Raw genomic sequence first — 12355 nt, 5'->3', positions numbered from 1 at the left:
GCCAGTCTATCTACATACCTTCTGGTTGGACACAAAAGGTGACTTGGAGCTACAGAAAAGCAAAACTTCTGCATGTGGGTGCTCAGAGAAGGAGAGCCAGGGAGTTCTGGCTGCCTAACCATGGAACCTCACACAACCGCATGCACTGTGTTCTATGGGGAACACGTAAGCCTCTTGTCCCTGCAAGTTTTGCATTGGGAGCTACTGGGAAGTGGCCATATGGACGAGATGCATGAATGAAGATTGCTAGGGGAGCTGGACAAGATTACTTGCCTAGGATCTAGAAGAACCAACCAACAATAATCATAATGATCATTTGATAATTATAGTTAACACTTATTTAGTACTTAGAATAGACAGGTACTCTTCTAGGTGCATATACACACACACACACACACACACACACATTTATATATGCAAAAGTAGGTTTATAGTTGTTAGCATGGAAAAATATATAACGCAAGAATACACCATGTATTTTGTTTTGTACTCACAACTGTAAACCTACTTTTGCCCACCCCTGTACATATCCACGTATATGTGTGTATGAATGGGATCTGTCCATAAAGTACCCAGCCACATACTATGAAAAAGAGCTATTTATTGAAGAAGATACAAGAAACATTGTACATAAGACAATGATGCCTCCGTCCCCTTAAAAGCAGGAACCTTAGGACCTCACATAGTTCTCCCAATCGCCATCAGCTGCCCTGTTATATTTTCCTGAATCTCATCAATACTCTGAAATCTCTTCCTTTTCAAAGGTGACTAGTTCTGGGAAAAGCCAGAAGTCACAGGGCACCAAATCTGGGCTGTTAGGGGGGCTGAGTCACCTGGGTGATTTGATGTTTCACAAAAAATCTATGCATGAGATGTGAAGCATGAGAAGATGCATTGTCATGATGAAGCTGCCAATCACTAGTTGCCCATAGCTGCAGCTTTCTGAATCATATGAATAGTTTCTGAATGGAGGACTGTTCAAGCTTAATGCAAAATTTGATGCAGATTCATTGCTGTACCCGTCAGTACCTGTCACATTCATTTTGAATGTGACAGGCCACACAGTACACATGCTCACTCAATGGTGTCTACAGCCCCCACTGTCAGTGAAGTCATCATTGTTCACATGTGCACATTCCAGTCAATTCTCCTTGGCTGCCAGGTTACATCAATGTCGCACAAACCACTCTTGTTATATTAACAATGCTTGGGCTTTTTCCGGACAGACCTCATACATATATGCACATATGTATGTGTGTGTGTGTGTGTGTGTGTGTACATATAATTTAATTGTCACAACAACTTGATTAGGTGAATACTATTATCTGCATGGATGTTTGCAGCTGAATCCTATCCCATGTACTAACACAGTGTCCCTTTATATGGTATTGTCCTCTATACCTAAATCTTTTTCAGATATCTTCAAGAGAGGACTGGGTTAAATAGTGAAGGTTCTAAATGGCTTGTCTCTATCTCTGTCTCTGTCTCTGTCTCTCTGTCCCTATCTAGCTAGCTATTCTATGTGGACATAGGATATGGATGAGAATCTATCATATAGGTTATAGAATGAATAGGTAAATGCATTCATACACATATACATAAAGACATGTTATCTATCTATCAAAATCACCATCAACACTAGGTTACCTCCAGTCCATCCATGAGCAAAAGATAAACACATAATAGGAACCCATTAGTAATAATAATAGTTTACGTAGTGTACAATGGGGATTCGTTACTTTGGGCCATGAGCTAATACAAATATACCACAGCAGATTTGAATAACAAAGCATACTTCTGAGAAATGCTAAGGAAAACTTAAAAGCAACATGGTGGAGTAGAAATTACATTGAGTCATTAGCCAGGGACTAAGGTTCTTGTCACAGCTGTGCCACTTACCAGCTCTGTGTCTTTGAGCAAGTGACTAAACCACTAAAAGTCCATTTTTTTGTCTATAAAATAGAAAGTCTAAGTGAATTCTAAAGGCCTCCTGTATTTCTAGCACTCTATGATCTACTTTATTACTTAAAACAAAGAACCCAAATGCTCTGGAACATACTTGCATGATCTTGAAGTTAAAGTTTCTTATGGCTGGACCATCTGGTCCAACCCCAACCTTATTGTTACAAGTAAGGAACCTCCTTAGACTTCATACACTATAATTGTAACATTCACCAATTTTCTGATCACTCCTGCATAGTCACTCACTGAAGACTAGACACCCAAGTCTCAGTTCTTTGCTGCTCTATTTCTAGAATTAATTCTGGACAACTCAAATGTCCATGGAAGTGAGTAGTTTAACATTCTATCCTTGTACCTTCTTAGCCACCTCAATTCAAATACCGTTCACCTCTACTTCACCTGAGTTGCCCATAGGCATGGTTAATTTTAGGTCTATCCACGCTCTAAATTATTCTATACCAGACACTTTCAACTCTCTGAATCTGAGCCTCCCAGCCTTTAGCTCTCTCTCTCACCCTCACTCCCACTCACCTCACATTCTTAAAATATCTTTGAGCATTTATTTTCTTTGCAGTCATCCAGTCCCCAGCTGGCCTTATTTTCCTATTTGTTATCCTCAATACCCAATCCTTTCTACACCTCTATTCATGTTTTTTTAAGATTTTCTTTCTTTATTTTTAGAGAGAGGGGATGGGAGGGAGAAAGAGGGAGAAAAACATCAACATGTGGGAGAAATATCAATTTGTTGCCTTTCGCATGCCCTCAACTGGGGACCTAGCCTACATCCCAGGCATCTGCCCTGACTGGGAATCGAACCAGCAGCCTTTCAACCTTTCTGTTTGCAAGGCAGTGCTCAATCCATTGAGCTACACCAGACAGAGCACACCTCTATTCTTTTTCTCCATTACTATGGCAGAATCACGTATTTCACAATTTGCCTTATTCTCTCTTAAACATGGTTGGGAAGCATTACTGAGAAAATCATTCTACCATGCAGCTTGGCACCCTCCACAGGTTCATGGTCCCCTGTTCCTGTGGGCCCATCATACCAGCCACAAATGCTTTACCTTGACCTCAGTTGGTCTCTTTCTCCTCCCAGTGACAGCTAACATTCACTACTCTCCTCCAGTTCCCAACAAAATCTCAAAGTCTCCACAAAATAAACTCATTCAATATGAAATACTTCAGTATCCTGTCTCTCTTCTTACCCACAAATTTAACTCTATCTGTATCCACCCATGGCTCTTTCTGTCCACTTTTAGAGAGTGAGTTTGTCTTCCCAACCCCATATCTGGACCCCAGACACTCTGTTCTCCAAAACTACTCCTTTTAATAATTAATTCTGTCTCTCCTCCTAACCCACTTCCCATATCTTCAACTACTCTCTTTCTTCTAGGTCATTCTCCTTTCTTCCCTGAGGTTGTTATGTATCTCTCATACTGATATCAAAAACAAAAACAAAATCCTCTCCCTTCCCTTGTCTGGTCATTCTACAAGTACTGACTGAGTATTGTCTGTGTGTCACACACTATGCTGTTTAATGGGCTACAACAGTGAAGAAGGCAAAGTTCCTGCCCTGAAGAAGCTGAGTCTGGGGGGAGAAGCAGACAAACAGGCATTTGTAGTCTGGGCAAGCGCTGCAATAAGGATAAGCACAAAGTGCCATGGCACATACAAGAGGCTCAGTGGTTGGGGATGGGCGCTTCATAGAAATTTCACAGGGGTAGTGGTGTCTGCCTAATGTCCCTTTTCTCTTCCATTCTCAATGAAGCTCCCTGAAAGTGCAGCCTTTATTTGTCTTTCCTTTCCTCACTTTTCATCCACTCCTCAAACCTCTGTGATATAGCTTCCACTCCTGCCACTCTGTTATCCTCAATGCCCAACTTCAGTGTGGTCCCCTGTGGCCCACATGCCGCCAAGTCCAGTAGACTGTATTAACTGGTTCTCCCACTCACCGGCTCCCCTGTGATCAACACTGTTGCTACAAACTCCTCCTGGAAACTCTCTATTCTCCTGGTTACCTTAACATTATTCTCTTCTCTGACCATTTCTTACCTCATACCTCTGGGCCACGTCCTTCTAATCTCCCTAGGTTCGCTCTCTTATGTTTACCTCCCCTTAAATAATTGTATTCTCAAAAATTCCATCCTAGGTCTTGTACTCTTTCTTCACACAATCTCTTTGGATGAGCTCATTGATTCTGCAAGTTTATACTACTGTCTATATGCTAATTATATCTATGTTGTATCTTCCAATCCTATCTCCTCCTCTGAGCTTTTTAGACTCATATATCCAGCTGTCTTTTTAAACTTGTTTTTAATTGTTGTTCAAGTACAGTTGTCACCATTTCCCCCCGACTTCTCTACCCTCACCACAGCCATCCCCACCTCCCTACCCTGATCCCAACCTGCCTTGGTTTTCTCCATGTGTCCTTCACAGATGTTCCTAAAAACCCTTCTCTCTTTCCCCACCATTATCCCCTCCTACCTCCCTTCTGGATACTGTCAGTTTGTTCTTAATTTTGATGTCTCTGGTTATATTTTGCTTGCTTGTTTGTTTTGTTAATTAGGTTCCACTTAAAGGTGAGATCATATAGTATTTGTCTTTCACTGCCTGGCTTATTTCACTTAGCATAGTGCTCTCCAGTTTCATCCATGCTGTCAAAAAGGGTAGGAGCTCCCTCTTTCTTTCTGCTGCGTAGTATTCCATTGTGTCTTTATGAAATAGCCACCTGGCTTCTCTGTGGATACTTCAAACTCAGCGTGCCCTAAACTAAAATCATCATTTCCCTTCCTGATGGGATGCTTTTTTTCACTCTCCCATATTCTCAATATCAGTTAATGGCTCAGCTAACCAACTAGTCATCAAGTCATAAATATGGGAGTCATCTCTCCTGGTTCTTCCCCTTGCCTTTCTACTTTCATCCAGTCCTGGTGATTTATCCCCTAAAGATTTCTTGATCTTGCCCTTTCCTCTTGATTCCAATGCTACCAGTGCTCTGAGTTTAGTACTCATCTTCTTATCTGGATTAACCCCATGGCCTCTGAACTAATCTCCTCATTTTTACTATTACGTAGTATCTTTTAAAAACCAGAGAGATGGGCCCTGGCTGGTGTGACTCAGTGGACTGAGGACCAGGCCCATGAACCAAAGGGTCACTGGTCCAATTCCCAGTTTCGGCATATGCCTGGGTTTCTGACAAGGTCCTCAGTGGGGGGTGTGTAAGAGGCAACCACACATTGATGTTTCCCTCTCTTTCTCCCTCCCTTCCTCTCTCTCCAAAAATAAATAAATAAAATATTTTAAAAATAAAAAATAAAAACCAGAGAAATGGTTCTAAAAGGAAAAGCTGGCCATTCTATCCATATACCTGAAAACTTTATTGGTATTCTATCATCTTAAAGATAAAATTTTAAGCTTCATAGTACACTATACAAGGTTCTTCATAACTGTGAACTTATCAACTCTATAGCCCTATCTCTCACTCATTCATACAGTCAGTCAAATAATATTTATTGAGTGCCTACCATGTGTCAGGTACTATTGTAGGTGCTGAGAATATACAGTGAACAAAAGAGATGGTAAACAAGAAATATAAGTAAACTGCAGAGTATGCCAGACAGTAGTTAGTGCCAAAAAGAAAACTAAAGCATGGAAAACAGATAGGAAATATGTGGTAGGGGGTGGAGGATTGCAATTTTAAATACAAAGACATTCAAGCAAAATTTAAAGGAAGTAAAAGATCAAGGCATATATATGTCTTGAAGAAAAACAGAGGTGGTTTTTCTTCATTGTTTTTCTTCATAGAATACAAAGGCCCTATGGCAGAAGTGTGCCCAATGTATCCAGCAAACAATAAGCAGCCACAATGTCTAAAGTGGAGTAAGCAAGGGAGAGAACAGCCGGTTAATAAAAAGGGTACAACAGCACCTTAAAGGACTCTGTGAGGAGTTACCATGAGAAGAGAAGCCATTGGAGGGGTTTAAGGAGAGAAGCAATATGATCTGACTTCAATTTCAAAAGGCTCACCCTGGCTACTATTTCAAGATTATAGCGGAAAAGGCAAATACAGAAACAGTGAAGTAGGTTAAGAGGTTACTGTGAGAATGAAGCAAAAGATGATAACAGCTGGAAGCAGAGTAAGAGCAGGGAAGTTGTATATGGAAGGCAGTGCCTCACGCAGAGCGGGCAGCTTGGCTAACATCCTAGATGTGGGATGTGAGCAAAAGCGGGGAGCAGAGATGATGCTGTTTTCTGGCCTGATGAAGGGGAGGAAGGGAGTTGCCATTTTTTGAGATGAGAAAAATTAAGAGAGGAACAAATGAAGAGGGATAAAAAATCATGTTTGGTACAGATCAAGGGTCAGAACCTTTTCCTGCAAAGGACCAGACAGTAAATACTTTTAGCCTTTGGTCTACATCACAGCTACACAACTCTTGTCATTACAATGCAATCCATAAACAAATGAGTCTGTCTGTGTTTCAATAAAACTTTATTTATGGGGACTGAAACTTAATATTTTCACATCATGAAATATTGTCTCTGTTGATCATTTCCAACCATTTGAAAATGCAAAAAGCATTCTTTGTTCACAGCTCATACAGGCTGGATTCTGTCTGCTGACCCCTGGTATAGAACACATTTAGTTTTCAGTAACACACTCTATGTCTTACAACATTTAATTCAGGGCTCTTTCTGTAATATCACGATTATTCATTTGATGTGGAGGAGGGCACGTTTTATGTTGTCATGGCCATTAACATGACCAGCTCAGATTTTGACATGAATTGCTCAGCAAGCTACGCAGTGATCTTTTAGGAGTGTTTACTACATAAAATAGGAAGTCCCATAATATACCACAAAATATTATCAAATTTAACAACACATGATCTATGCCAGCTTCTCAGAAACATACTCCTGCAGAAACTGAGTAAGACTTTAAGGGTATACAGAACCTTCACTCCAAAGTTAGAAACCAACAGAAATTTATTAGCACTAGATGGCATAAAAGCTCAAGATTAATTATTGTGGGGGAGGAAGAAAACTAAAAAAATAAAGTGTGCTTGTGAAATTGACAGAATGCTTTTTTAGAAAAAATAATTGGTCTTCTCCAGGGAGTTTCAAGTATTCAAATTTGAAGCTGAAGCTTTTTTATTTTAATACACTCACTTAAAAAGAAATGAGTCAGCACCTGGAAAAAATATTCTAACAACATAGATGTGTACTTAGAAAAAAAAACCTAAACATTTTTAACAGAAAGGAAAGGATGAATTATTCCCCGTACACTTGGTCAAATAGCAGATTTTTTGAGTCAAAGCCTCTCAAAGCAACACAATAATGCAATCAGAACAAATAATGTTTTTATAAAATCATCTTTAAGAAATCGATCCTAAATAGGATAAATCATTTGAGAATTAAAAAGAAAATAGTTGAATAAATTAGCCACAGACACCAAAAAAGAAAATTGATTCTGACTTTCAATCCATTTTATGGCTTGTACATGCTATGGTTAGTATCAGTGGCTTTGGCAACTGTCAGACCCAGAAAAAAATCTCTGGGCAACAGTTATTTATTAATTGCATAATCATGGTTAAGTTGCTTAAAATCTCTAAGTTTCACTTAGCTCATCTGTAAATTAGAGAAAAAGATATCTATCCCACAAACAGTGAATGGAATAACATTTGTAGAACTTTTAACTGAGGGGCCTGATCCAGAGAGCTAAATGCTCAACAAACAGACATTGAGATATTCTTAAATATGATATGCAAAAATTCTCTCCTGCATTTCAGAAAGCTTCCAATTAGTTTGGGATAAATGTCAAAACAAGATGGCTAAAGAAATGCAAAAGCCCTACTGTTCACTGACTTTACCAATACATTTAGGACATAGTTAGCATTATCATACCTTCTCAAAGTCACACTGAGGGTTTCTGCAAACAGCAGGTTTGCAGATAACAATATCACCATGGCAACGGCAGTTCTGGCATGAATCAGGCTTCCAAATTGTGGCATCCTACAAAGAAGCATAAGCTCTGAGTTAAAAACTGATCAGTCAAGGTGTGAGCACACAAAAGCGGCACCATCAACAGCCCCAGAGCCTGAACAATTAAAAGGCAAAGGAAAAGTCACAGGCACACACAGTGCTTGCTGGGCACTGATTAAACCTCAAGAGGCAGTGAAAGCAGCATAATCCATTTCACCACAGTCAACCCACGTAGTCAAAGACAAGGGCATGCAGCAGAGAGCTATCAATACTCAGAGTAAAAACCATTGATTGACCTGAAATGCCAGGAGGACAAGCTGCTCCCTGACTTGAAGTTTCTTGTTAAGCAGCAGAAATCATCAGAGCCTGTTTAAAGGAAAATGACACTTGGACTAGCACTAACCAGCATTTCCCAGCTCTTTGTTACTACGCACTTTAATGCTCATCAGAAACAAGAAGGACTTGAGTAAGTAGTTCAAAATTTATAAGGCAGCTCAGCCAACACACTTGTAAGGGAACTCTGAGATGCAATATGGCTCCAGCAGCAAAGGCAACTGGGAAATGTTGGGCTTTCTGTTTAACTCTCTGAAACCTTAGGCTTGGCTGACTACCCAGAAAACCATAATGCCTCCCAAATATAACCAACCATCATACCCCAGGAAGGAGGTTAATGAATATATATAGTGTGATAACTGCCTGATATTATTTGTTAACTTAGGCGTGCATTGTTCTTTCTGGTGGTCTACCTGACTACCCACCACTTGGTTTTACTATTAACCCCCTATGAAAAGGGATCCTGTCCTAGAAGGGGCATGGATTTTTCCTGGCCTGTCACCACGGGGAGCAGCTGCTTTGCCTGTGTATGTAAGTTTCTCCTGTTAAAGCTCTGATGAATTTGAATAAGGCCACATGTCAGTTTTTCTAAATCAATCTTGAATTTAGACTTTTGGGGCTTTTCCCTAACAACACTGAGTGGCTGTTATGTGTCCAGCTGCATGCTAGGCATATGGAGTTACAAATAAAGCATGATCCATAAGGATCCCACAGATTATTTTGGATTATGAACTTGAAGGCATTAAATAAACATACATTGATGACACTATATTCTCAAACTGGAAAAGAAACAATCATAAAAGAAAAGTGAAACTGAGCTCAGTGCAAAAACATCTCAGAGATTTCTTTCCTGTGTCCCACCATCCATCACACCGAACCCACACTTCAGTTGGGCCCGCTCTGAGGGACCTTTGAGCCTAGCTATCGCACGGAACCCACAGAGGCCAGCTTCTGTCCTCTGAAAGGCTGCTATAATGCCTTCGAATTGAAGCAGTGACAATACCATAGACTGCAGTGAAATATGTTTTCCCAGAGATTTCCTAACCTAAATTCCTGTATTACATGGGTTGAAAACAGCTATCCTGTTTGGCTGAATTTTAAACACCCAACCTCTTTTAAGAGTGCTGTCCCCGTTATTCTCTGGTTTAAAACTGTGACGTGGCTCATCTTTACTTCTGATGGGATAAAGTGCAGACATCATAATGAGGCCCTCACCTCCCACTCTGGTCTCCGCAAATCTCAGAGTCCTGAGACTTTCATCCCTCCACCCGAGTTGGTCAAGCCATTGGACAGACCCAGCCTCCCTTACCTGGTCTCACACTCTACCCTCTTCCAGGAACCCCCACACCTCCTTCACTTCCCCAGAGACAGTTTGCAAACCAACATGCTTCCTTTAAGCCTCAACCTCAAGGATAAATACTACCTAACCCTTAACCCTGCACAACACACACCCACACTCAGGTATGTCTCTTCACTGATTCTCTGTGACCTCACTGTTTCCTGTGTTCATTTATATTGCTGTTAGCTTGCTAGACCAGAATGGAAGCCCCTCCGAAGCAGGCACTGTCCTTGGCTGTGACTGCTGGTCCTTCATAAAGCAAGGTTTGTAATGGGATTCAGAACTCAGGGTGCCTGAGAATCTAAGAAAACCCCCCACTAATCTGGCTTGGGGGATGGAGAAGCAGAGGATGGCCACTGAGAATTACTTTGCATTATTCTGACAACTTGGTTAGCTTCATAGTCATGTTCAAGAGCTGTGCTAGCTGTTGTGGCAAGGGAGATGGGAATGACCTTCTGAATGTGTCCTGGCTTGTGACTTAGCCTGTGAGTTTACAGTGTATGCATTAGGCTGGAAGGCAGTTCCCTGGTTATAGCACTAGGACAAGAAGCGGGGTGGGGGTGGATCCCCTGTGTTATCAGGAGATGCCTGCCAGGTCTGAGAATGGCAGCTGAATGAATGTAAGATACTGGAGGACTGGCAGAATGTAGCCCATTGTGGGAGGAGTCAGAAATGGGGTCGTGTTGGAAGCTTGGGCCAGGATTTAAACTAGGCATGACAACCTTTCTCTCTCTTGGCTATATGGGTTGAAAGAGTGCAGAAGGACCCCCACTGACCCTCCATGGGAAGGTGCCACGGGGTTTTGGATTCAGAGCTAGAGAACATAGTAACATGGCTGATGGCGCTGGAGATTGCAGGACCTGTCCAGCCAAGCACAGATGAATAGGAGATGCCTGAGATGCTGAGCTGTGACCAGGAATGTTAAGCCAAGGACTTTTTTTTTCCCTGAAATGCGGTATCTCTGACTGGCACATTCTGAAACTGGCCTGATGTTGTGAAAGGAAGGCAGGAGTGTGTGTGTGTGTGTGTGTGTGTGTGTGTGTGCGCGCGCATGCATTTTAAGAGAGTGGGACTTAATGGCAGAATTCCGCTAGCATTCTAAACCTGTATAACTTTTAAATAAACAATTCCTTTACTTTTCACCAAACTCTGGCACTGGGAGTCTTGGTGGTGGGCAATCAGGCCCACACATCTGTTTCAGAATTGCATAGGCTGGGACTCTGTAACAGGTTCACAGTTCATAAGCTGCTTAGTAAAGACATTTTCCTTCTTTCTAAAATTCTCATCCTTTTTTTCTCAGTCAACCAAGTCAAGTGCTATTAAAATACTTTGGGGCAGAGTAAGAGCAATGTCCAATTTCCTGATAGAGTCATCAGAACACTAGCATTCGATTTGAACTAGATGAGCTGGAAAACAGGCAGATGCTAGCAACACTTTCACACGAAAAGACTGAAATCCAATGCAATGGTTAATATTATGAGTCAGCTTGGCTAGGATAGAATACCCAGTTGTTTGGCCAAACACCGGCCTAGATGTTGCTGTGAAGATATTTCGGAGATGTGATTAACACTTACAATCAGTTGACTGAATAAGTAAAAGAGATTACCTTCAATAACAAAGGTGAGCCTAATCCAATCAGTTGAGGGTTTTTAAAGCAAAAACTGAGGTTTCCTAAAGAGGAAGCAATTCAGCCTCAAAACTGTAACACAGAAATTCTGCTGGAATTTCTATACCACTAGCCTGCCCTACAAATTTCAAAATTTCAGCTTCAACTCTTGCCTGAATTTTCAACTTGCCAGCCTGCCCTACAGACTTGGAACTTGCCAGCTGCCACAACTGCACAAGCCAGCTCCTTAAAAAAATGTCTCCTATGGGTTTTGTTTCTCCAAAGGACCATGTCTGACATGCCAACACTGTACTGATTTACATGGGTGTGCACAGCCCTCCTGAGCAAAAATGAAGTCAACCTTTCAGGTTAAGAAATGTTAAATGCATACATAATCTCTTGGGGAATGCACCTCAAAACCAAAGTCATTTAAGAAATATAAAATACATCTGAGGTGAGATTACATTTCCAGTAGCCAATTCACAAAACATCAGAGTCAAAACAAATGAGTACTAGAAGCTGACTTGGAAAAGCTCTGAATTTCTTTTTCTTTATTGTTATAGCACATTCCCCTGAAGTTGGCCCATGTCTACTCAGCCAAACAGTAATGACAAGTAGGTGAGAAAAAACAAATTCCATTCCCAAGCACAATGTAATATGTTTCCTGCTGATTTCAAGAAAACAGCATTAGTTTCAGGATGCAGATTAAGTAAAAATGACAACTTCACAAAGCCAGCAGCTACCATTTATTGATCATTATCTTATGCCCGACTCTTGAAGCAGGAAACACTAATGACAAGAGGCCTTTGTGGTACTGGAGGAGGGTGGCCTGGTTTGCTTTTTCAACCTCTGCCATCATCCTAGAGGGCTGGACCCAGCAGTAAGGGACGTAAGTGCACACTGATGCTATTTTGCAAAGCACTTACCTGCATGACAACCCTATGGAGCTGGCACTATCCTTATTATGACTATTCCCATTTTACTGATGAGGATTCAAGAGATGGAGCAATTTCCCCAGTTCACAAAGCCCTATGAGCTCTAAGAGCTCAGGCTGCCTGTGCTTCAGGCTGCCAGTGACTCCCGGAGTCACCATTTATTACTGGTGAGTCCCTTATCAAGTTGAGGCCTCTGTG

General features: G+C 41.3%; 1 protein-coding gene across 5 annotated transcripts in view; it reads right to left on the bottom strand.

The window, feature by feature from the left end:
* FRAS1 (Fraser extracellular matrix complex subunit 1) overlaps positions 1–12355 on the bottom strand; it is a 428720-nt gene that overhangs the window by 263076 nt on the left and 153289 nt on the right. For all 5 annotated transcript variants that reach the window (XM_045857864.1, XM_045857867.1, XM_045857865.1 and 2 more), the window contains exon 3: positions 7867–7974. In XM_045857864.1, coding sequence (XP_045713820.1) covers positions 7867–7974 — 108 coding nt within the window. The remainder of the gene's footprint in view (positions 1–7866; positions 7975–12355) is intronic.

Source organism: Phyllostomus hastatus, unplaced genomic scaffold (assembly GCF_019186645.2).
Source record: "Phyllostomus hastatus isolate PE091 unplaced genomic scaffold, TTU_PhHast_1.1 phas_scaffold_1674, whole genome shotgun sequence".
Taxonomy (NCBI): domain Eukaryota; kingdom Metazoa; phylum Chordata; class Mammalia; order Chiroptera; family Phyllostomidae; genus Phyllostomus; species Phyllostomus hastatus.
Note: the sequence above shows the minus strand (reverse complement) of the source record. Positions and strands in the feature narration are given on the sequence as shown.